Consider the following 26,734-nt stretch of genomic DNA (forward strand, 5'->3'; position numbering starts at 1 on the left):
ATCATGTTATTACATGGACCTGATCCACAACCAGGCTGGTATGTCATTATCATGTTATTACATGGACCTGATCCACAACCAGGCTGGTATGTCATTATCATGTTATTACATGGACCTGATCATAACCTGGCAGGTATGTCATTATCATGTTTTTACATGGACCTGATCCACAACCTGGCAGGTACAGTATGTCATTATAATGTTATTACATGAACCTGATCCACAACCTGGCAGGTACAGTATGTCATTATCATGTCATTACATGGACCTGATCCACAACCTGGCAGGTACAGTATGTCATTATCATGTTATTACATGGACCTTATCCACAACCTGGCTGGTATGTCATTATCATGTTAATACATGGACCTGGTCCATAACCTGGCAGGTATGTCATTATCATGTTATTACATGGACCTGATCCACAACCAGGCTGGTATGTCATTATCATGTTCATACATGGACTTGATCCACAACCTGGCAGGTACAGTATGTCATTATCATGTTATTACATGGACCTGATCCACAACCTGGCAGGTACAGTATGTCATTATCATGTTAATACATGGACCTGATCCACAACCTGGCTGGTATGTCATTATCATGTTATTACATGGAGCTGATCCACAACCAGGCTGGTATGTCATTATCATGTTATTACATGGAGCTGATCCACAACCAGGCTGGTATGTCATTATCATGTTATTACATGGACCTGATCCACAACCTGGCAGGTACAGTATGTCATTATCATGTTATTACATGTACCTGATCCACAACCTGGCAGGTACAGTATGTCATTATCATGTTAATACATGTACCTGATCCACAACCTGGGAGGTACAGTATGTCATTATGTCATTACATGGACCTGATCCACAACCTGGCAGGTACAGTATGTCATTATCATGTTAATACATGGACCTGATCCACAACCTGGCTGGTATGTCATTATCATGTTATTATATGGACCTGATCCACAACCTGGCAGGTACAGTATGTCATTATCATGTTATTACATGTACCTGATCCACAACCTGGCAGGTACAGTATGTCATCATCATGTTATTACATGGACCTGATCCACAACCTGGCTGGTATGTCATTATCTTGTTATTACATGGACCTGATCCACAACCTGGCAGGTACAGTATGTCATTATCATGTTATTACATGAACCTGATCCACAACCTGGCAGGTACAGTATGTCATTATCATGTTATTACATGAACCTGATCCACAACCTGGCTGGTATGTCATTATCTTGTTATTACATGGACCTGATCATTATTACCACAACCTGGTAAGAATGCTATTATGTTATCTTTTGGCAACTTCGATAAGGGAAAAATCTGGGGTTTTCTTCAGAAAGAGAACACTCCCAACAAATCACAAGACAGACATGCCAGAACGAAACCAGGGCCATAGCCACAAAGCGTGTCAGAGTAATGAAACCAGGGCCATAGCCACAAAGCGTGTCAGAGTAATGAAACCAGGGCCATAGCCACAAAGCGTGTCAGAGTAATGAAACCAGGGCCATAGCCACAAAGCGTGTCAGAGTAATGAAACCAGGGCCATAGCCACAAAGCGTGTCAGAGTAATGAAACCAGGGCCATAGCCACAAAGCGTGTCAGAGTAATGAAACCAGGGCCATAGCCACAAAGCGTGTCAGAGTAATGAAACCAGGGCCATAGCCACAAAGCGTGTCAGAGTAATGAAACCAGGGCCATAGCCACAAAGCGTGTCAGAGTAATGAAACCAGGGCCATAGCCACAAAGCGTGTCAGAGTAATGAAACCAGGGCCATAGCCACAAAGCGTGTCAGGTCAGAGTAATGAAACCAGGGCCATAGCCACAAAGCGTGTCAGAGTAATGAAACCAGGGCCATAGCCACAAAGCGTGTCAGAGTAATGAAACCAGGGCCATAGCCACAAAGCGTGTCAGAGTAATGAAACCAGGGCCATAGCCACAAAGCGTGTCAGAGTAATGAAACCAGGGCCATAGCCACAAAGCGTGTCAGAGTAATGAAACCAGGGCCATAGCCACAAAGCGTGTCAGAGTAATGAAACCAGGGCCATAGCCACAAAGCGTGTCAGAGTAATGAAACCAGGGCCATAGCCACAAAGCGTGTCAGAGTAATGAAACCAGGGCCATAGCCACAAAGCGTGTCAGAGTAATGAAACCAGGGCCATAGCCACAAAGCGTGTCAGAGTAATGAAACCAGGGCCATAGCCACAAAGCGTGTCAGAGTAATGAAACCAGGGCCATAGCCACAAAGCGTGTCAGAGTAATGAAACCAGGGCCATAGCCACAAAGCGTGTCAGAGTAATGAAACCAGGGCCATAGCCACAAAGCGTGTCAGAGTAATGAAACCAGGGCCATAGCCACAAAGCGTGTCAGAGTAATGAAACCAGGGCCATAGCCACAAAGCGTGTCAGAGTAATGAAACCAGGGCCATAGCCACAAAGCGTGTCAGAGTAATGAAACCAGGGCCATAGCCACAAAGCGTGTCAGAGTAATGAAACCAGGGCCATAGCCACAAAGCGTGTCAGAGTAATGAAACCAGGGCCATAGCCAAAGCGTGTCAGAGTAATGAAACCAGGGCCATAGCCACAAAGCGTGTCAGAGTAATGAAACCAGGGCCATAGCCACAAAGCGTGTCAGAGTAATGAAACCAGGGCCATAGCCACAACGCGTGTCAGAGTAAAGAAACCAGGGCCATAGCCACAAAGCGTGTCAGAGTAACGAAACCAGGGCCATAGCCACAAAGCCTGTCAGAGTAAAACATTGGTCGGAAGTGCTGAGAATAGAGACATTTTACTCCTACTCTTAAGGGTAAAAATAACATCTATGCATGAAGTCTCTTTAGTCATAAGAGTCACACCTAGTCGACAGATATTTCGGAAACCTCATGAGCTGTCCTAACCAGTTAAGAGGTACAAGCAGATTTCTTGATAACAGTGGTCGAACCGTGACTATTGGAGCTAGGTCATCAGTTGAGGAAAAATATCTGATGTCATACATAGAGATAGAGAACTCAGATGCCTGGGGATACAGAGCATGACTTGAGACCTTTCTTTTGCAGACCTATGTAAGAGAAGCAATTATTTGATGACAGATTCAAACGGTCCTAAGCCACGCCTCGGCTGTGGCTCACAGAAGCAGCACACGTACACAACAGTTGCAAATAACGATAGCAGGAACCACGTTAGAAGAAAATACGGTGGCGTCGTTTCAAAGAAACATTTGCCAAAACAAACAGTCACTCAAATAGTGGTGGAATAAATTCAACCACACAACTACTCACATTGTTTCAAGACCACGTACAGTATATGCTGTCAGAGAGAAAAAAGCTGCACTGTATCGCCAGCATGCACAATAAAAGAAATGCACCACAACGCGAAATGTCATGTACCCACTACTTCCAATTGTAACGTCATTACCTCTGTTTTTACCACACAACCAGTGGTCTAAAGCTGAAATAATACGTCACACATTGTACTCAAAATGATATGAACGAGATAGCAACAAAAAGCAAGCTGTAGATGAAAACAAAAAGTCCCCTCACCATTATGATTATCATTTCAAAGTCCATTCACCTGTCCTTCTTTATGAAATGGGAAATGGCAGGTTGCTTGTCTTTTGATTTTAAAGTTATTTTTTGATTGAGATCAAAGCCAGGGCCGACAGTCGAGCCGATCCAGTGTTGTTCCTGGAATATGTCTTGATCCTTTTCAGTGCAGAAAATGTTCTTTCTACGGATGCAGTGGACACTGGAATGGTCACAACTAGACAGGAAAGCAGATACACTTGGTGCATACTATCAATTAGTCTCTTCTGCTGGAGAAAGTGGAGCAGATCACCCGGGCTCTTACCCTCGAAGTCAGACATTGAGCACATAACGATGAGATCTGTTTTAAGCCGCGGCAAATCAAAATTAGGGCCGTAGCTTAACTCGAGACTATGGAAACACAGCGTTTGGAAAGTTTGGCGTTTCCCTATATATTTCCCTATATATAACTTTTGTGGGTCAAGGAGGGCAAGGAACATGAGCCTTTCATGGTCATTGAACCGGTTTCTTAGCTGAGTGGCAATGTTGTCGATGATCGCACTGTGTGTCTGTTGGTACTGGCCGTGAACGTCTCCTTGCATATGTGTCCTGCGCCCCCTTGGTACTCCGGTCTCACTCAGTGTCCTCGTAGATGGAATCGAATTGACCATTTCCCCTCTCTGTGGTGTTGCAGAAGTCGTCCACCCTGGACAAGCAGAACTGCATGTCAAACTCCCTGTTCTGCAGTGTCCCAAACAGCACGTCGGAGTATGCAAATATGGAGTAGAACGCGGATAGCAGGAAGCAGAACTCCAAGCTTGTCAGGTGCATCCTGTATCCATCTGTGCTGTGAACAGTGTCTTCATCAGAGTCATCGTGTGACGGTCCACTAGGTACTAAAGAGTTCAATGAGTTCCGCCTTGTTTCATACATAGTGCACATAGCAATGAATGAACAGAGCTTGCGGGATAGATTCTTTCACCTTGTACTCCGTTTATACCAGAGGCCATGACTGCGGCCCCATCATAACACTGTGCCACAACTTTGGCAGTGCATTCACACTCCTCTAAAAAGCTGACAATTCAGCAACCGCTTCTGCCCGTTTATCCTCAGTTACATCCTCAAATAAAAATAAAAAACGTTCCTTCACACCACCATCGGTAGTGTAACGCAACACATAAGACATTTGGGCTTCATTGCTGATGTCTGTCGTCTCGTCAACCATAATGGTTACAAAGGGGGTTTTCGCCAATTCTTCCTTCATGACATCTGTCATTGCACTCACGACCGCGTGTATCAGGTCATTTTGGTTTTTGCTGGAAGTAACTGTGAACACGGTAGCCATAGCCAAATGGCAGTTTAAAGGGCTGTCATACGCAGTTTAAATTGCTGTCATACTCAGTTTAACGTGCTGTCATAAATCCAGTATTTCCAAGTAGTTTCCCTTATTAGCTGATTCTTTACAGGCTAAATCTTTGAAACCAGTTGTCCAGGTTGAGTTGTTATCGGTGCTGAAGAGTAAGCAATTCCAACAGTAAAGCTTTTTTGTCAGCTCACAGCCGAGTATCCACGGATAGTGCTCATAATTATTAACTTGAAAATGCCTTTTAAAACTCTTTCCTCATTGCACCAAATCAGGCAGTGCAGGATTTGGTCTCCTGGTCTGTACAAGATTGAACTTTTCATTAAAAGTTAGTCTTGAAAAGGGCGATGTCAACAATTTAGCCACCACATCATCCTTGATTACTCTCTCTGCAGTTGCCCTCGCTATCATTACACACACTCACTGCAAAAAGCTAGCCAGCTAGCCTGGCTCGCTATTGGCTCTGAATTAGTAACGTATACTGAAGCCCTAGAGGGTCCTGAAGCATCATACAATTGTCCCACCTATTACAAGACAATATGTGATTGGTTGATTCTACTGTCATTCCAAAATGCTGCTCTAATTGAAGTCAGTGTCAATGACGTTGGCTGGTGCCTTCTATTCAAAGCCTGAAGGCCTGGCTTAATGAGAGTCGAGCCCAGCTAGATTATTACTACCAAGATACTCCCAAAGAAAAATTCTGATTGGATATTTTTTTATCTTGGATATTAACCCTTCCTTTTCCAACACGAACTGAAGAAATGCAATAGGAAGTCCGTTACAATTAAGGCAAAAAAAAGATTCATTGTTATAATATATAAAAATATATACAGATTTGTATCTATCCTTAGGCCCTCTCTGCATAGAGGGCCATGACGGTTCCCCACTGCTTGATAATAGCAAAATGCAGCTAGTCAGTGGTTCCTGCTCCACATGCAGTTGCTTTAATTTTGGAGTTTGTTAGTTAAACTCTGATGCCCTCTGGGTCCCATTTTCTAAGTAACACATATATTGTAAACTACCTTCATTAGATACACTTCGATTTCAAAACTATAAGTCCTATAAACACATGCAATCAACCTCACAGTGCTTACCTGCAACATCTGTCAATTTATCAACACCTGACCCCATAGTTCTGCCTCACGTCCCTCCCCCACTACCTGTCCGTTCGGGGAGCAGCCAGAGGTGACGGTGAACGTGTGTGAGGCCAAGGACGTGCTAGGTTCATGGCTGATTGGCTTCCAGACACCAAATCAGAGCTATAGGAGATTTACAAGTAGAGAACATCAAGGAGCAGGTCATGGAGGGGAACCAACGTACCCCTGCCATCTGGATCATCTCCAATGGTAACCTGAATGAGCCACACCCGCCCTGTTCCGGACACCGCATGGTTTTTGGGAAGATGCATAAATGGAGACATATGTGGAAGCAAGACAGGAGTGGACCTAGAAATTGAAATAATAGAGAGGAAACAGAGAAACCATGTGAGTTTTCTAACAAGACTTTAAACTGATGTGATACACTTTTTTTTAGCTTGTCTGTGACCCATCTAAAGCACTATCACAGTTTTCTGGTGACACAGCTGATAAACAAAACAATATTTCAAGCCTGAACTGAACCCCCTTTGCGATTACCAAAAGCCACAGAAACTTGAAAGGACACAAACTGTACAGATCTACAGCTTGTTTCAAGATTGTATCAGATATTTTTCAGCTGATGTATGTTTTTAATATTGAACTCTTCAAGTTATTATTGTAGTATTCAAACACAATACAGTCGCCCACACTAGGCTGCTGGTTAAACAGTAATTGTAACGCTTATGGGGACATCTAGTGCCTCTTAGGGACATTACAACTCATTTACACCCATGACATTCTAGGTGACCATACACATTATGTACCTCAACATCATTCCACGCACACAGTAACACAGCTATTCTGTATCACACATGATTCACATTATTCCAATAACAAAACAGTAAAACAGTCACATTTCTCAAAACTCCATAATAAACCTATTGGATTGTTACCGAGTTGCCCCCTGGTCTTCTGTGTTCTCTTTTACCTGAGCTACATTCACCTATCAATTTTGAAGTAAGACATTTGGTCTAAACCTGTTTGAAAATCAGGCTAAAGAGAACAGTGAATCATCACATAAATACAGTAAGCTTGCTGTATCCAGTGGCAATTTTAGCATGGAAATCTTGGTTTGACAAATTCCACAAAATTTTATTAGGTGCATGCCAGCAAAGCCACTATACAACACAACACTAAACAATACATTAATTGCACTATAACAGTGACAAACAGTGCACACAAACTGTCCCAACATCAGAGTCCCAACACCTTACCACTGCTACACCTGGCTATCAGCGGAGCCTTGTCTGGCAGCGAAACAGTTCAATCAGCCTCATTTACTGCCTTTAAAAAAAACATAGCTGATATGGCTGACTTGCTTAAGCAAATGTGGTTTCTACTACCAATTGAGATGTACAAACTATGGCATAAGGGGACGACAAGCGGATAAGAGGCAATCCGTAATTTCGATTAAGACATTAATGAGCGAGCTAGGATGGACGTAGTCAATATAACTATTTGTTCAGCACTTTTGAAATGTACAGCACCAGAATTCAGGCCGAATTGGCCGTTCTTACAGTGCTCTCCCTGTACACCAAGTCAGAACCGTATGATAAATAAAGGGGGCATATATGCAAACAATGAAATCATAGAGAAATTATTACATTTCTCTAAAACAGGCTATACGCTACATGTGCACCACCAAGTCAAAACAGAAGGCTAAGTTATGAGGGGAAAAGGGACCAAATTATTAAGGTGAGGCACATGGGTTACTGACAGCTTACTACACAACATCAAACTTTGTCATCAAAGTCTGTAATTCTCTGGATTGATGGTGCTTTTAATACAACTGGGAACAACAAGATTGAATCATGACGTCAGTGATCTTTTCCGGTTGGAGCTCTAGAAAGAGGCCTGAATTCCCGACATGGAATTCCGAGTTGGATGACTGTTCAAAACATATTTTCATAGTCGGAGCTCGTGTTTTTTCAGAGTTCCCAGTTGTCTTGAATTTACAAAAATCTGAGATTTCCCAGTTCCGAGTTTACAGTTGTTTTGACAGTGGCATAAGTCATGTTGGATTAACAGCATGGCCAATTCCCATGGTGTTGAATGTTTATCCTTTCAAGCTTGGAAACGAGGCCCTTTAACCCAGACGTGGACCACACACCCACTCCACTGAATAGCAGGCTAGTGAATGCTTTGCATTGCTTGCAGTTAGCCACTGATTCCTTCCAAATCACTCATTGTTGAATATGCGATATCCAACTTGTTGTGTAATGTTTATGTACAATGGCCGATGAGCACCGATACGTTGTATCTGTAGTTTCTCTAAATTATTCATCTTCATCTGACAAGGATTTAAAAGGATTTACCAGTAGATTGTCGACTTGATTCATGATGATGAGTGCTAGCTAAGACTTTAAAAGTATGATATTGACATGATCAATCCAATCAAAGCTACTCTAGATATAATGTAATTTGACATAATTTTATCTGTGGCCAATGACCTTGAGCCTTTTGGATGGGCACTTCTAATGTAAATCTATGGCAGCCCCCAAGGGGCTTGAATTTTCAGCTCTCCAGGTAGAGTTTGCTGAGGTAGTGTCCCCATGAGTGACAGAACACTGAGCCAATCACGGTGCAAAAGTAGAACATTACCAACCCCTACGCTCCGTATATTCCGCTGGCTGCCCCACCACCACAGAAACACCTGCATTTTGGAGCTGCCTTACTCAAGAAAACAAAAAAGAGAACATGCTTGTATTATTATTATTTACATTGTTTGCAAACAGATATGTGACAAGTATTATTTCCAAAATAACATGCAAAACAGGCAACAACAAAAAAATATTTATGTATTTTTTAGCTAACCCCCACCTGCCCTGAATGACGGGTCGCCACTGACTGTATCTACCCATTCAAAATATATGTAGCCCATTCTGAAAATTCTTGTTGTCAGACATTCTATCTAAAACATCCTATTCTCCTAAACCCCATAGACACCTTAGAAACATTCGAGGCAACACTGCGACTTTTATGTTGAGCTGGAGGAGGGGTGTAGAGGGTCGTGTGTATGACAATACCCCCCCCCCCCCCCCCCCCTGCCGCCTCCTTGGCACATTTCAAGGCGTGCAGCCTCTTCCAAACGCAGTAATGGTTGGAGAACCATGTCGTGTTTTTATCGAAACCTTTAATGGCAGGATGATGTGCTCGGGTTTCCCCGCAAGGTTACCCTTTAACTGACGGAATATATGGATTGGACCTCGTTGCCAGAACAGACCTGGGGCGAGTCTGAAAGGTAAAAATGTCGTTCTTATGATTCGGGCTTGAGAATGTGAATGGTGGCATGATTGAATAGCATGCAGTCTAATATTATTGTTATCGGAATAAAAGTTTAATTTCCAAGGTGGTGGTTTCACAATTACAATGGTCGTTGAGGGTAAAATCGAAAATATCAACTGGAATTGTGTTCTCAACAATAACCAGCTTGCGATAATTTATTATGATGATTTACATAGCCTACAAGGCCTTTATTATTATTATTATTACAAACCGAACAACATTTTCAGGTGTGTATATTTACATGTACATTTAATATTGGGATCATTATGTGGAGATAATATTTTGTAGAAATAAGAACACCCTGTCATAAACTCGCGTGTCCAAGCTATGGCCTATACAATTTAGGCCATTAATTAGGCCATGTAATATTTATTTAATAATAATTCATTCAATTTATATAGAGCTTTTCAACTAATCTCAAAGCGCATAATAGTACACAAAAAAGATAAGTCATTTATAAAAAAACAAGTACCTGAAGAGGATTTGGACGGTTTTCGATACATTTACTTACTCATACATCGTTTGATGTTGGACAGATGGCTATTGGCGCGTTCCTCTGCCCAGGAGTTGCCGATGCCTGCCAGATCTTACAACACCTGTATAGATATTTTAAATATCAGCAATCCACATCATATGTTATAGCAATCTGTCAGTCGATGAAACAGTTGATTACGTGTCACGCAACCATTGGTTGATGCACGCAACGTCTGACCAAGGGAATTGACGATCTCAGCCTGCCAGTCACGTGACACCTTGAGGTGTGCAATAGAGTCAACATTTGGATGCTATGTATGGTACGCCTTTTGAGTCTTTACATGTCAAAAAATACAAGTCAACTGTCAAATAACACTATTTGACGTGTCAAATAAGCTTGTTGACCAATCAGAACATGAATATGACTGCACGTCACATAATACTTTAACAGGGACATTACTTTTTTACGTAGTTATTACACATTGATTACACTATCACTTGTATTTCAATGACACAATGATTAATTGATAAGTATTGCTATGATGCTGGTAAAGTTGTCTCGTGTACCTGCTCTTCCCCAAGCTCTGGAGAGTGCTGTCTTTCCCTAGCTCTGGACAGTGCTGTCTTCCCCTAGCTCTGGACAGTGCTGTCTTCCCCTAGCTCTGGACAGTGCTGCCTTCCCCAATCTCTGGACAGTGCTGTCTTCCCCTAGCTCTGGACAGTGCTGCTTTCCCCAATCTCTGGACAGTGCTGCCTTCCCCAATCTCTGGACAGTGATGTCTTCCCCAATCTCTGGACAGTGCTGTCTTCCCCAATCTCTGGACAGTGCTGCCTTCCCCAATCTCTGGACAGTGCTGTCTTCCCCAATCTCTGGACAGTGCTGTCTTCCCCAATCTCTGGACAGTGCTGTCTTCCCCAATCTCTGGACAGTGCTGCCTTCCCCAAGCTCTGGACAGTGCTGCCTTCCCCAATCTCTGGACAGTGCTGCCTTCCCCAATCTCTGGACAGTGCTGTCTTCCCCAATCTCTGGACAGTGCTGTTTTCCCCAATCTCTGGACAGTGCTGCCTTCCCCTAGCTCTGGACAGTGCTGCCTTCCCCAATCTCTGGACAGTGCTGTTTTCCCCTAGCTCTGGACAGTGCTGCCTTCCCCAATCTCTGGACAGTGCTGTCTCCCCTAAGCTCTGGACAGTGCTGCCTTCCCCAATGTCTGGACAGTGCTGTTTTCCCCTAGCTCTGGACAGTGCTGTTTTCCCCTAGCTCTGGACAGTGCTGTTTTCCCCTAGCTCTGGACAGTGCTGTTTTCCCCTAGCTCTGGACAGTGCTGTTTTCCCCTAGCTCTGGACAGTGCTGTTTTCCCCTAGCTCTGGACAGTGCTGTTTTCCCCTAGCTCTGGACAGTGCTGTTTTCCCCTAGCTCTGGACAGTGCTGTGTTCCCCTAGCTCTGGACAGTGCTGCCTTCCCCAATCTCTGGACAGTGCTGTTTTCCCCAATCTCTGGACAGTGCTGTCTTCCCCAATCTCTGGACAGTGCTGTCTTCCCCTAGCTCTGGACAGTGCTGTCTTCCCCAAGCTCTGGACAGTGCTGTCTTCCCCAATCTCTGGACAGTGCTGCCTCCCAATCTCTGGACAGTGCTGCCTTCCCCTAGCTCTGGACAGTGCTGCCTTCCCCAATCTCTGGACAGTGCTGCCTTCCCCAATCTCTGGACAGTGCTGCCTTCCCCAATCTCTGGACAGTGCTGTTTTCCCCTAGCTCTGGACAGTGCTGCCTTCCCCAATCTCTGGACAGTGCTGTTTTCCCCTAGCTCTGGACAGTGCTGTTTTCCCCTAGCTCTGGACAGTGCTGTCTTCCCCTAGCTCTGGACAGTGCTGCCTTCCCCAATCTCTGGACAGTGCTGTCTTCCCCTAGCTCTGGACAGTGCTGCCTTCCCCAATCTCTGGACAGTGCTGCCTTCCCCAATCTCTGGACAGTGCTGCCTTCCCCAATCTCTGGACAGTGCTGTCTTCCCCAATCTCTGGACAGTGCTGTCTTCCCCAATCTCTGGACAGTGCTGCCTTCCCCAATCTCTGGACAGTGCTGTCTTCCCCAATCTCTGGACAGTGCTGTCTTCCCCAATCTCTGGACAGTGCTGTCTTCCCCAATCTCTGGACAGTGCTGTCTCCCCCAATCTCTGGACAGTGCTGTCTTCCCCAATCTCTGGACAGTGCTGTCTTCCCCAATCTCTGGACAGTGCTGTCTCCCCCAAGCTCTGGACAGTGCTGCCTTCCCCAAGCTCTGGACAGTGCTGCCTTCCCCAATCTCTGGACAGTGCTGCCTTCCCCAATCTCTGGACAGTGCTGTCTTCCACAATCTCTGGACAGTGCTGTTTTCCCCAATCTCTGGACAGTGCTGCCTTCCCCTAGCTCTGGACAGTGCTGCCTTCCCCAATCTCTGGACAGTGCTGTTTTCCCCTAGCTCTGGACAGTGCTGTCTTCCCCTAGCTGTGGACAGTGCTGTCTTCCCCAATCTCTGGACAGTGCTGTTTTCCCCTAGCTCTGGACAGTGCTGTCTTCCCCAATCTCTGGACAGTGCTGTTTTCCCCTAGCTCTGGACAGTGCTGTGTTCCCCTAGCTCTGGACAGTGCTGCCTTCCCCAATCTCTGGACAGTGCTGTTTTCCCCTAGCTCTGGACAGTGCTGTTTTCCCCTAGCTCTGGACAGTGCTGTCTTCCCCTAGCTCTGGACAGTGCTGCCTTCCCCAATCTCTGGACAGTGCTGTCTTCCCCTAGCTCTGGACAGTGCTGCCTTCCCCAATCTCTGGACAGTGCTGCCTTCCCCAATCTCTGGACAGTGCTGCCTTCCCCAATCTCTGGACAGTGCTGTCTTCCCCAATCTCTGGACAGTGCTGTCTTCCCCAATCTCTGGACAGTGCTGCCTTCCCCAATCTCTGGACAGTGCTGTCTTCCCCAATCTCTGGACAGTGCTGTCTTCCCCAATCTCTGGACAGTGCTGTCTTCCCCAATCTCTGGACAGTGCTGTCTCCCCCAATCTCTGGACAGTGCTGTCTTCCCCAATCTCTGGACAGTGCTGTCTTCCCCAATCTCTGGACAGTGCTGTCTCCCCCAAGCTCTGGACAGTGCTGCCTTCCCCAAGCTCTGGACAGTGCTGCCTTCCCCAATCTCTGGACAGTGCTGCCTTCCCCAATCTCTGGACAGTGCTGTCTTCCACAATCTCTGGACAGTGCTGTTTTCCCCAATCTCTGGACAGTGCTGCCTTCCCCTAGCTCTGGACAGTGCTGCCTTCCCCAATCTCTGGACAGTGCTGTTTTCCCCTAGCTCTGGACAGTGCTGTCTTCCCCTAGCTGTGGACAGTGCTGTCTTCCCCAATCTCTGGACAGTGCTGTTTTCCCCTAGCTCTGGACAGTGCTGTCTTCCCCAATCTCTGGACAGTGCTGTTTTCCCCAATCTCTGGACAGTGCTGCCTTCCCCAATCTCTGGACAGTGCTGTCTCCCCTAAGCTCTGGACAGTGCTGCCTTCCCCAATCTCTGGACAGTGCTGTTTTCCCCTAGCTCTGGACAGTGCTGTTTTCCCCTAGCTCTGGACAGTGCTGTTTTCCCCTAGCTCTGGACAGTGCTGTTTTCCCCTAGCTCTGGACAGTGCTGTTTTCCCCTAGCTCTGGACAGTGCTGTTTTCCCCTAGCTCTGGACAGTGCTGTTTTCCCCTAGCTCTGGACAGTGCTGTGTTCCCCTAGCTCTGGACAGTGCTGCCTTCCCCAATCTCTGGACAGTGCTGTTTTCCCCAATCTCTGGACAGTGCTGTCTTCCCCAATCTCTGGACAGTGCTGTCTTCCCCTAGCTCTGGACAGTGCTGTCTTCCCCAAGCTCTGGACAGTGCTGCCTTCCCCTAGCTCTGGACAGTGCTGCCTTCCCCAATCTCTGGACAGTGCTGCCTTCCCCAATCTCTGGACAGTGCTGCCTTCCCCAATCTCTGGACAGTGCTGTTTTCCCCTAGCTCTGGACAGTGCTGCCTTCCCCAATCTCTGGACAGTGCTGTTTTCCCCTAGCTCTGGACAGTGCTGTCTTCCCCTAGCTCTGGACAGTGCTGTCTTCCCCAATCTCTGGACAGTGCTGTCTTCCCCTAGCTCTGGACAGTGCTGCCTTCCCCAATCTCTGGACAGTGCTGTCTTCCCCTAGCTCTGGACAGTGCTGCCTTCCCCAATCTCTGGACAGTGCTGCCTTCCCCAATCTCTGGACAGTGCTGTCTTCCCCAATCTCTGGACAGTGCTGTCTCCCCCAATCTCTGGACAGTGCTGTCTTCCCCAATCTCTGGACAGTGCTGTCTTCCCCAATCTCTGGACAGTGCTGTCTCCCCCAAGCTCTGGACAGTGCTGCCTTCCCCAAGCTCTGGACAGTGCTGTCTTCCCCTAGCTCTGGACAGTGCAGTTTTCCCCAATCTCTGGACAGTGCTGCCTTCCCCAATCTCTGGACAGTGCTGTTTTCCCCTAGCTCTGGACAGTGCTGTTTTCCCCTAGCTCTGGACAGTGCTGTTTTCCCCTAGCTCTGGACAGTGCTGTTTTCCCCTAGCTCTGGACAGTGCTGTTTTCCCCTAGCTCTGGACAGTGCTGTTTTCCCCTAGCTCTGGACAGTGCTGTTTTCCCCTAGCTCTGGACAGTGCTGTTTTCCCCTAGCTCTGGACAGTGCTGTGTTCCCCTAGCTCTGGACAGTGCTGCCTTCCCCAATCTCTGGACAGTGCTGTTTTCCCCAATCTCTGGACAGTGCTGTCTTCCCCTAGCTCTGGACAGTGCTGTCTTCCCCAAGCTCTGGACAGTGCTGTCTTCCCCAATCTCTGGACAGTGCTGCCTCCCAATCTCTGGACAGTGCTGCCTTCCCCTAGCTCTGGACAGTGCTGCCTTCCCCAATCTCTGGACAGTGCTGCCTTCCCCAATCTCTGGACAGTGCTGCCTTCCCCAATCTCTGGACAGTGCTGTTTTCCCCTAGCTCTGGACAGTGCTGCCTTCCCCAATCTCTGGACAGTGCTGTTTTCCCCTAGCTCTGGACAGTGCTGTTTTCCCCTAGCTCTGGACAGTGCTGTCTTCCCCTAGCTCTGGACAGTGCTGTCTTCCCCAATCTCTGGACAGTGCTGTCTTCCCCTAGCTCTGGACAGTGCTGCCTTCCCCAATCTCTGGACAGTGCTGTCTTCCCCTAGCTCTGGACAGTGCTGCCTTCCCCAATCTCTGGACAGTGCTGCCTTCCCCAATCTCTGGACAGTGCTGTCTTCCCCAATCTCTGGACAGTGCTGTCTTCCCCAATCTCTGGACAGTGCTGCCTTCCCCAATCTCTGGACAGTGCTGTCTTCCCCAATCTCTGGACAGTGCTGTCTTCCCCAATCTCTGGACAGTGCTGTCTCCCCCAAGCTCTGGACAGTGCTGCCTTCCCCAAGCTCTGGACAGTGCTGCCTTCCCCAATCTCTGGACAGTGCTGCCTTCCCCAATCTCTGGACAGTGCTGTCTTCCCCAATCTCTGGACAGTGCTATTTTCCCCAATCTCTGGACAGTGCTGCCTTCCCCTAGCTCTGGACAGTGCTGCCTTCCCCAATCTCTGGACAGTGCTGTTTTCCCCTAGCTCTGGACAGTGCTGTCTTCCCCAATCTCTGGACAGTGCTGTTTTCCCCAATCTCTGGACAGTGCTGCCTTCCCCTAGCTCTGGACAGTGCTGCCTTCCCCAATCTCTGGACAGTGCTGTTTTCCCCTAGCTCTGGACAGTGCTGTCTTCCCCTAGCTCTGGACAGTGCTGTCTTCCCCAATCTCTGGACAGTGCTGTTTTCCCCAATCTCTGGACAGTGCTGTTTTCCCCTAGCTCTGGACAGTGCTGTTTTCCCCTAGCTCTGGACAGTGCTGTTTTCCCCTAGCTCTGGACAGTGCTGTTTTCCCCTAGCTCTGGACAGTGCTGTTTTCCCCTAGCTCTGGACAGTGCTGTTTTCCCCTAGCTCTGGACAGTGCTGTTTTCCCCTAGCTCTGGACAGTGCTGTTTTCCCCTAGCTCTGGACAGTGCTGTTTTCCCCTAGCTCTGGAAAGTGCTGTGTTCCCCTAGCTCTGGACAGTGCTGCCTTCCCCAATCTCTGGACAGTGCTGTTTTCCCCAATCTCTGGACAGTGCTGCCTCCCAATCTCTGGACAGTGCTGCCTTCCCCTAGCTCTGGACAGTGCTGCCTTCCCCTAGCTCTGGACAGTGCTGCCTTCCCCAATCTCTGGACAGTGCTGTTTTCCCCTAGCTCTGGACAGTGCTGTTTTCCCCTAGCTCTGGACAGTGCTGTTTTCCCCTAGCTCTGGACAGTGCTGTCTTCCCCTAGCTCTGGACAGTGCTGTTTTCCCCAATCTCTGGACAGTTCTGTTTTCCCCAATCTCTGGACAGTGCTGTCTTCCCCAATCTCTGGACAGTGCTGTCTTCTCCTAGCTCTGGACAGTGCTGTCTTCCCCAAGCTCTGGACAGTGCTGTCTTCCCCAATCTCTGGACAGTGCTGCCTCCCAATCTCTGGACAGTGCTGCCTTCCCCTAGCTCTGGACAGTGCTGCCTTCCCCTAGCTCTGGACAGTGCTGTTTTCCCCTAGCTCTGGACAGTGCTGTCTTCCCCTAGCTCTGGACAGTGCTGTTTTCCCCTAGCTCTGGACAGTGCTGCCTTCCCCAATCTCTGGACAGTGCTGTCTTCCCCTAGCTCTGGACAGTGCTGTCTTCCCCAATCTCTGGACAGTGCTGTTTTCCCCTAGCTCTGGACAGTGCTGTCTTCCCCAATCTCTGGACAGTGCTGCCTTCCCCAATCTCTGGACAGTGCTGTCTTCCCCTAGCTCTGGACAGTGCTGTTTTCCCCAAGCTCTGGACAGTGCTGCCTTCCCCAATCTCTGGACAGTGCTGTTTTCCCCTAGCTCTGGACAGTGCTGTTTTCCCCTAGCTCTGGAAAGTGCTGTGTTCCCCTAGCTCTGGACAGTGCTGCCTTCCCCAATCTCTGGACAGTGCTGTTTTCCCCAATCTCTGGACAGTGCTGCCTCCCAATCTCTGGACAGTGCTGCCTTCCCCTAGCTCTGGACAGTGCTGCCTTCCCCTAGCTCTGGACAGTGCTGCCTTCCCCAATCTCTGGACAGTGCTGTTTTCCCCTAGCTCTGGACAGTGCTGTTTTCCCCTAGCTCTGGACAGTGCTGTTTTCCCCTAGCTCTGGACAGTGCTGTCTTCCCCTAGCTCTGGACAGTGCTGTTTTCCCCAATCTCTGGACAGTTCTGTTTTCCCCAATCTCTGGACAGTGCTGTCTTCCCCAATCTCTGGACAGTGCTGTCTTCTCCTAGCTCTGGACAGTGCTGTCTTCCCCAAGCTCTGGACAGTGCTGTCTTCCCCAATCTCTGGACAGTGCTGCCTCCCAATCTCTGGACAGTGCTGCCTTCCCCTAGCTCTGGACAGTGCTGCCTTCCCCTAGCTCTGGACAGTGCTGTTTTCCCCTAGCTCTGGACAGTGCTGTCTTCCCCTAGCTCTGGACAGTGCTGTTTTCCCCTAGCTCTGGACAGTGCTGCCTTCCCCAATCTCTGGACAGTGCTGTCTTCCCCTAGCTCTGGACAGTGCTGTCTTCCCCAATCTCTGGACAGTGCTGTTTTCCCCTAGCTCTGGACAGTGCTGTCTTCCCCAATCTCTGGACAGTGCTGCCTTCCCCAATCTCTGGACAGTGCTGTCTTCCCCTAGCTCTGGACAGTGCTGTTTTCCCCAAGCTCTGGACAGTGCTGCCTTCCCCAATCTCTGGACAGTGCTGTTTTCCCCTAGCTCTGGACAGTGCTGTCTTCCCCTAGCTCTGGACAGTGCTGTTTTCCCCTAGCTCTGGACAGTGCTGCCTTCCCCAATCTCTGGACAGTGCTGTTTTCCCCTAGCTCTGGACAGTGCTGTCTTCCCCAATCTCTGGACAGTGCTGTTTTCCCCTAGCTCTGGACAGTGCTGTCTTCCCCAATCTCTGGACGGTGCTGCCTTCCCCAATCTCTGGACAGTGCTGTTTTCCCCTAGCTCTGGACAGTGCTGCCTTCCCCAATCTCTGGACAGTGCTGTTTTCCCCTAGCTCTGGACAGTGCTGTCTTCCCCTAGCTCTGGACAGTGCTGTTTTCCCCTAGCTCTGGACAGTGCTGTTTTCCCCTAGCTCTGGACAGTGCTGTTTTCCCCTAGCTCTGGACAGTGCTGTTTTCCCCTAGCTCTTGACAGTGCTGTCTTCCCCTAGCTCTGGACAGTGCTGCCTTCCCCAATCTCTGGACAGTGCTGCCTTCTCCTAGCTCTGGACAGTGCTGTCTTCCCCTAGCTCTGGACAGTGCTGTTTTCCCCTAGCTCTGGACAGTGCTGCCTTCCCCAATCTCTGGACAGTGCTGCCTTCTCCTAGCTCTGGACAGTGCTGTCTTCCCCTAGCTCTGGACAGTGCTGGTCGTAAAAAAGTTAACTAGCTGATGGATCTGATGCAAACAATGTTCTTCCCCAAAAAACACATCAAAACGATAAGTTGTATTGGTGCTAACTAGGCTAAAGCTAGCTAAATAGCAAAGAAGTTGCGGTCGAACAAATAATGCCTTATTACCAACACGGTATTGTAAACACATCCTTCGTGGCCAGTGGGTGCTTGTTTGCAAACTTTTTGTACAGCCTCTGATAGTAGTGGTGGCGCTTGGTTTGCACGTGCAAATTCATCACACACAACATTCTATAATACAATTTTGTTATTTGACGTGTCAAATTAAAAGCTTATTTTACGTGTATCTTTTTTGACAAGTAAAGACCCAAACGGCATTCCATAACTATGGCATGCTTTTATAGACTCTTATAAATAAATGCTTCTCACTGTCAACTGCGTTTATTTTCAGCAAACTAAACATGTGTAAATATTTGTATGAACATAAGATTCAACAAATTAAGCATATCTGAACAAGTTCCACAGACAAGTGACGAACAGAAATTGAATAAAACGCCCCTGAACAAAGGGTGGGGGGGGGTCATAATCAAAAGCAACAGTCAGTATCTGGTGTGGCCACCAGATGCATTAAGCACTGCAGTGCATCTCCTTCTCATGGACTGCACCATATTTGCCAGTTCTTGCTGTGAGATGTTACCCCACTCTTCCACCAAGGCACCTGCAAGTTCCCGGACATTTCTGGGGGGAATGGCCCTAGCCCTCACCCTCCGATCCAACAGGTCCCAGACGTGCTCAATGGGATTGAGATCCGGGCTCTTCGTTGGCCATAGCAGAACACTGACATTCCTGTCTTGCAGGAAATCACGCACAGAACGAGCAGTTTGGCTGGTGGCATTGTCATGCTGGAGGGTCATGTCAGGATGAGCCTGCAGGAAGGGTATCACATGAAGTAGGAGGATGTCTTCCCTGTAACGCACAGCATTGAGATTGCCTGCAATGACAACAAACTCAGTCCGATGATGCTGTGACAGATCGCCCCAGACCATGACGGACCTTCCACCTCCAAATCGATCCCGCTCCAGAGTACAGAAAACTAAAACCCTGTCGCGAACACTGATGTCTTGCTCCCAGAAAAATGAAACAACTTCTTTGCTCGCTTTGAGAACAATACAGTGCCACTGATATGGCCCGCTACCAAAACCTGCAGGCTCTCCTTCACTGCAGCCAATGTGAGTAAAACATTTAAACGTGTTAACCCTCGCAAGGCTGCCTGCCCAGACGGCATCCATAGTCGCGTCCTCAGAGCATGCACAGACCAGCTTGCTGGAGTGTTTACGGACATATTCAATCAATCCCTATCCTAGTCTGCTGTTCCCACATGCTTCAAGAGGGCCAAGAGGGCCAAACTCGTCATTTAGCTCAAGACCCTGGGTCTCGACCCCGCCCTGTGCAACTGGGTCCTGGACTTTCTGAGGGTAGGAAACAATATCTCCACACCGCTGATCCTCAACACAGGGGCCCCACAAGCGTTCTCAGCCCTCTCCTGTACTCCCTGTTCACCCATGATTGCGTGGCCATTTACGCCTCAATCATCAAGTTTGCAGACGACACTACAGTGGTATGCTTAATTACCAACAACGACAAGACGGCCTACAGAGAGGAGGTGAGATCCCTCGGAGTGTGGTGTCAGGAAAATAACCTCACACTCAACATCAACAAAACAAAGGAGGTGATCGTGGTCTTCAGGAAACAGCAGGGGGAGCACCCCCCTATCCACATCGACGGGACAGTAGTGGAGAAGGTGGAAAGTTTTAAGTTCCTTGGCGTACACATCACAGACAAACTGAAATGGTACACCCACACAGACAGCATGGTGAAGAAGGCGCAACAGCACAAAAAATACTCACAAACTTCTACAGATCTGCACAATCGAGAGCATCCTGTCGGGCTGTATCACCGCCTGGTACGGCAACTGCTCTGCCCACAACTGTAAGGCTCTCCAGAGGGTAGTGAGGTCTGCACAACGCATCACCGGGGGCAAACTATCTGCCCTCCAGGACACCTATACCATCGGATGTCACAGGAAGGCCAAAAAGATCATCAAGGACAACAACCACACGACCCACTGCCTGTTCACCCCGCTATCATCCAGAAGGCGAGGTCAGTACAGGTGCATCCAAGCTGGGACCGAGAGACTGATAAACAGCTTCTATCTCAAGGCCATCAGACTGTTAAACAGCCAACATTGAGTGGCTGCTGCCAACATACTGACTCAAATCTCTAGCCACTTTAATGATAAAAAATTGGAAGTAATAAATGTATCACTAGTCACTTTAAACAATGCCACTTTATATGTTTATATACCCTACATTACTCATCTCATATGTATATACTGTACTCTATACCATCTACTGCATCTTGGCTATTCTGCACGGCCATCACTCATCCATATATTTATATGTACATATTCTTATTCATTCCTTTAAACTTGTGTGTATAAGGTAGTTGTTGTGAAATTGTTAGATTACTTGTTAGATATTACTGCACGGTCGGAACTAGAAGCACAAGCATTTGGCTACGCTCGCATTAACATCTGCTAACCATGTGTATGTGACCAATAACTTTCGATTTGATTTGGTGTAAAGCTCATTCCTTCGAAGATAAACGCGAATCCAACCATTACCCCTGGTGAGACAAAACTGCAACTCGTCAGTGAAGAGCACTTTTTGCCAGGCCTGTCTGGTCCAGCGACGGTGGGTTTGTGCCCATAGGCGATGTTGTTGCCAGTGATGTCTGGTGAGGACCTGCCTTACAACAGGCCTACAAGCCCTCAGTCCAGCCTCTCTCAGCCTAATGCGGACAGTCTAAGCACTGATGGAGGGATTGTGCATTCCTGGTGTAACTCGGGCAGTTGTTGTTGCCATCCTGTACCTGTCCCGCAGGTGTGATGTTTGGATGTACCGATCCTGTGTAGGTGTTGTTACACGTGGTCTGCCACTGCGAGGACGATCAGCTGTCCGTCCTGTCTCCCTGTAGCGCTGTCTTAGGCGTCTCACAGTACGGACATTGCAATTTTTTGCCCTGGCCACATCTGCAGTCCTCATGCCTCCTTGCAGCATGCCTAAGGCATGTTCACGCAGATGAGCAGGGACCCTGGGCATCTTTCTTTTGGTGTATTTCAGAGTCAGTAGAAAGGCCTCTTTAGTGTCCTAAGTTTTCATAATTGTGACCATAATTGCCTACCGTCTGTAAGCTGTTAGTGTCTTAATTGCCGTTCCACAGGTGCATGTTAGTTAATTGTTTATGGTTCATTAAACTAGACGAGGTACGATCACGAATTTTCTACCAACAGGATATCAAAAACTGTAATATCCTATATTTCACGGAATCGTGGCTGAATGACAACGTGGATATTCAGCTAGCGGGATAAATGCACCGGAAAGATAGAACAGCACACTCCGGTAAGACGAGGGGGGCGGTCTGCGCATATTTGTTAACAACAGCTGGAGCCTGAAATCTAAGGAAGTCTAGATTTTGCTTGCCTGAAGTAGAGTATATTGTGATAAAATGCAGGCCACACTACTTGCCTAACGAGTTTTAAGCTATACTTTTTGTGGCTGTTTATTTATCACCACAGACAGATGCTGGCACAAAGACCGCACTCAGTCAGCTGTATAAGGAAATAAGCAAACAGGAAACCACTCACCCAGAGGCGGCGCTCCTAGTGGCCAGAGACTTTAATGCAGGGAAACTTAAACCAAATTTCCATCAACATGTTAAATGAGCAACCAGAGGGAAGACAATTCTAGATCACCTGTACTTCACACACAGAGACGCATACAAACCTCTCCCTCGCCCTCCATTTGGTAAAGCCGACCACAACTCTTTCCTCCTGATTCCTGCTTACAAGCAAAAATTAAAACAGGAAGCACCAGTGACACGGTCTATAAAAAGTGGTCAGATGAAGCAGATGCTAAACTACAGGACTGTTTTGCAGCACAGATTGGAATATGTTCCGGGGTTCTTCCGATGGCATTGAGGAGTACACCACATCAGTCACTGGCTTTATCAATTGTGCATCGAGGACGTCGTCCCCACAGTGACTGTACATACCCCAACCAGGAGCCATGGATTACAGGCGACATTCACACTGAGCTAAAGGGTAGAGTTGACGCTTATAAGAATTCCTGCTATGCCCTGCGACGAACCATCAAACAGGCAAAGCGTCAATACATTGCTAAGATTGAATCATTCTACACCGGCTCCGACGCTCGTCTTATGTGGCAGGGCTTGCAAACTATTACAGACTACAAAGGGAAAAACAGCCCCGAGCTGCCCAGTGACACAAGCCTACCAGACGAGCTAAATCACTTCTATTCTCGCTTCGAGGCAAACAACACTGAGGTATGCATGAGAGCATCAGCTGTTCCAGGCGACTGTGTGATCACCCTCTCCGTAGCCGATGTGAGTAAGACCTTTAAACAGTTCAACATACACAAGGCTGCGGGGCCAGACGGATTACCAGGACGTGTGCTCCGGACATGTGCTGACCAACTGGCAGGTGACTTCACTGACATTTTCAACATGTCCCTGATTAAGTCTGTAATACCAACATGTTTCAAGCAGACCACCATAGTCCCTGTGCCCAAGAACACAAAGGCAACCTGCCTGAATGACTACCAACCCGTAGCACTCACGTCCGTAGCCATGAAGTGATTTGAAAGGTAGGTTATGGCTCACATCAACACCATTATCCCAGAAACACTAGACCCACTCCAATTTGCATACCGCCCAAACAGATCCACAGATGATGCAATCTCTATTGCACTCCACACTGCTCTTTCCCACCTGGATAAAAGGAACACTTATGTGAGAATGCTATTCATTGACTACAGCTCAGCGTTCAACACCATAGTACCCACAGAGCTCATCACTAAGCTAAGGATCCTGGGACTAAACACCTCCCTCTGCAACTGGATCCTGGACTTCCTGACGGGCCGCCCCCAGGTGCTGAGGGTAGGTAGCAACACATCTGCCACGCTGATCCTCAACACTGGAACTCCCCAGGGGTGCGAGCTCAGTCCCCTCCTGTACTCCCTGTTCACCCACGACTGCATGGCCAGGCATGACTCCAACACCATCATTAAGTTTGCAAACGACACAACAGTGGTAGGCCTGATCACCGACAACGAAGAGACAGACTATAGGGAGGAAGTCGGAGACCTGGCTGTGGTGCCAGAATAACAACCTATCCCTCAACGTAATCAAGACTAAGGAGATGATTGTGGACTACAGGAAAAGGAGGACCGTGCACTCCCCCATTCTCATTGACGGGGCTCTAGTGGAGAAGGTTGAGAGCTTCAAGTTCCTTGGTGTCGACATAAACAACAAACTAACATGGTCCAAACACACCAAGACAGTCGTGAAGAGGGCACGACAAAGCCTATTCCCCCTCAGGAAACTAAAAAGATTTGGCATCGGTCCTGAGATCCTCAAAAGGTTCTACAGCTGCAACATCGACAGCATGGTTGCATCACTGCCTGGTATGGCAATTGCTTGGCCTCTGACCACAAGGCACTACAGAGGGTAGTTAGTACGGCCCAGTACATCACTGGGGCTAAGCTGCCTGCCATCCAGGACCTCTACACCAGGCAGTATCAGAGGAAGGCCCTAAAAATTGTCAAAGACCCCAGCCACCCCAGTCATAGACTGTTCTCTCTACTACCGCATGGCAAGCAGTACCGGAGTGCCAAGTCTAGGACAAAGAGGCTTCTCAACAGTTTTTACCCCTAAGCCATAAAACTCCTGAACAGGTAATCAAATGGCCTCCCGGACTATTTGCATTATGTGCCACCCCCCCAGCCCCTCTTTTTACACTGCTGCTACTCTCTGTTTATCATATATGCATAGTCACTTTAACTATACATTCATGTACATACTACCTCAATTGGGCCGACCAACAAGTGCTCCCGCACATTGGCTAACCGGGCTATCTGCATTGTGTCCCACCCACCACCTGCCAACCTCTCTTTTACGCTACTGCTACTCTCTGTTCATCATATACAGTATGCATAGTCACTTTAATCATATCTACATGTGCATACTACCTCAATCAGCCTGACCTGGTGTCTGTATGTAGCCTCGCTACTTTTATAGTCTCACTACTGTATATAGCCTGTCTTTTTACTGTTGTTCAGGAATGCCCATGTGACTAATGCCCACATGCAGGAATGCCCCAAATTGCATGCTGCAGTTGAACCCTTCTCCCAAAAGTCTGATCTGCAGCAACTGCCTTTTGTTTACCCATCAGCAGCAGGGCCAGTGGGCCACCATCAGGCCACCATCATATTAAGGTTCTTGCCAAGGGCGCGTGCAAGATGGCGGTCAGTTCAAATGTGTTTTTTTTGGTAGCTGAAGGAATTATTGGATTTCCTCACCCAAATATGACCATTCGGTCATTTCTAAGGTCATAAAACCCGTATGAATATGGTTTAGTTTGTTTACCAAAGTAAATGATTACTTTCTGAAAGTTATTCACCTCTAAAACTATTAAGTTAGCGACAACACTAGATCAGCTAGCTAGCTCAAAAACTAGGCTCCAAGAAAATTCCAGAGCAGGCAGGTGAGGACATCAAATGCAGAGTTGTTGACATCTGTGGAGTTGTCATTTCTGAATCAAAAGCCAAACTTCAGGAAAATGTGGACATCGTTCATCGTTTGGGAAGACTCAAGGATAATGACAAGAGACCAAGGACAACCATCATACAGTTTACCAACAGATCCAGGAATGAAGAATGGGGAGTTCTTCATCAAGCAAAAATTGAGGTTCCTGGATGATCTGACCTTAGTGACACAGGAGAAACTGTGGCCATGGTGGTTGTAGCTCGAAAGGTAGGGAAACTGCATAGTTTGTTGGTGCAAGAGTGGTCATCGATGGGAAAGAAATGCGGACAAATCAGAACAAAACCGGGGGCAGATAAATGACAGGTCAAGGGCAGGCAGAGGTCAGTAAATCCAGGGCAGAGTCAGTAAGGTCCGACCACCGTAAGGACCTGACAGGTAATAAAGCCACTCTCCAGGCAGTGTAGTGCCCGGGAGAAGGTCGATGGCGCAGTCATAGGGCAGATGCGGAGGAAGGGAGGTGGCTGAAAACCTTCCAGAAGTCCTGGTATTCCGCGGGAACGGCGGAGAGGTCCGGGGCAGGCTGCGCCGACTTCAAGCAATGAGCATGGAAAAACGGTCTCCAACCCTTGATCGAATCCACAGTCCAGTCATCAAGGAGATTGTGTTTCTGGAGCCATGAAAACCCCAACCCCACGGGTACCTTAGGGGATTTGATAAGTAGAAACTGGATCGACTCGCAGTGGTTGCCTGACACTCGCAGGTTGATAGGGACCGTGTTGTGGGTGACTCTGCCAATCAAACGCCCATTCAGCGCTCTGACATCCATGGGAATGGAGAGGGGTTGAGTGGGGTAACATCCATAAAACTCTCATCTGCCCCAGAATCAATGAGTACCCGAAGAGATTTGGACCGGTCACCCCACAGCAGGATGACATGGAGAGGGGTATGAGTAAGGGGAGACTGGACATTCTCAGTAATGCCCACCAGCGTACTCATACCTCCTGATGAGCCGGGTCTTTTTACAGGATAGGTAGAAATGTAATGACCTGTAGTCCCACAATACAGACAGCTCTTGGTGTTCAGTATGTGTAACGGTTCGGCTTGAGACAATCTAGCTCTGCCAAGTTGCATAGGCTCTGGAGGAGGCGAGTCATCAGACCTCTGTGATTCCCGGGTGAACTCGGGTAACCTCGGATTCTTGCTGAAATGTAGACGTCAAGGACTTCCGGGATTCCTCCTACAGTTCCTCCTACAGTCCTCCTGTAGTTGCCCATCAATCTGGATGTTCAAGGCGATGAGAGGGTCAAGATCGATGGGCAGCTCCCGGTTTGCGAGCTCGTCTTTCACCTCCTCCGATAACCCGTGAAGGAATGTGTCGAACAGGGCTTCCAGGTTCCAGGCACTCTCAATGGCCATATCGACCGCATAGTCTGCCACACTACTGGAGTCTTGGCGTCGCGGGAGTAGCTTTCGAGCAGGCTTTCTCTCTGAACACAGAGACTCAAACATCTTCTTCACCTCCACCATGAACTCCTCTAGACTGAAACACACGGTGGCATGTTGCTCCCAAACTGGGGTAGCCCAGGCTAGAGCCCACCCGGACATCACTGTTATAAGGTACGCTACCTTTGAGCGGTCCAAGGGAAGAGACAAGGGCTTTAGCTCAAAGATGAGGGAGCACTGATAGAGAAATGCCCCACATGTCCCTGAATCTCCAGCGGACCGTTCCAGAGGAGGTAAGCAGGGTTCTCGGGAAGCCGGGGTTGGCTGGGGGGGGGATGCGCTGCTGACAGCGGGGTTACTGAGAGGTTGGGAGGTAATGGCAGGGGCTGGCTGTCTAATAGACAATACATGGACTTGCTCCAGCAATGTATGGAAAGCTTGGTTGTGGCGTTCCACCAAGGTCTGG

General features: G+C 48.1%; 1 protein-coding gene across 1 annotated transcript in view; it reads left to right on the forward strand.

Moving 5' to 3' along the window:
• Positions 1–9,094: 9,094 nt before the first annotated feature.
• LOC109871464 (myomegalin) overlaps positions 9,095–26,734 on the forward strand; it is a 126,891-nt gene continuing 109,251 nt past the window's right edge. Inside the window, exon 1 of the mRNA XM_031807362.1 lies at positions 9,095–9,289. Coding sequence (XP_031663222.1) covers positions 9,243–9,289 — 47 coding nt within the window. The 5' untranslated portion in view covers positions 9,095–9,242. The remainder of the gene's footprint in view (positions 9,290–26,734) is intronic.

Source organism: Oncorhynchus kisutch, linkage group LG27 (assembly GCF_002021735.2).
Source record: "Oncorhynchus kisutch isolate 150728-3 linkage group LG27, Okis_V2, whole genome shotgun sequence".
NCBI classification, from domain to species: Eukaryota; Metazoa; Chordata; class Actinopteri; order Salmoniformes; family Salmonidae; genus Oncorhynchus; species Oncorhynchus kisutch.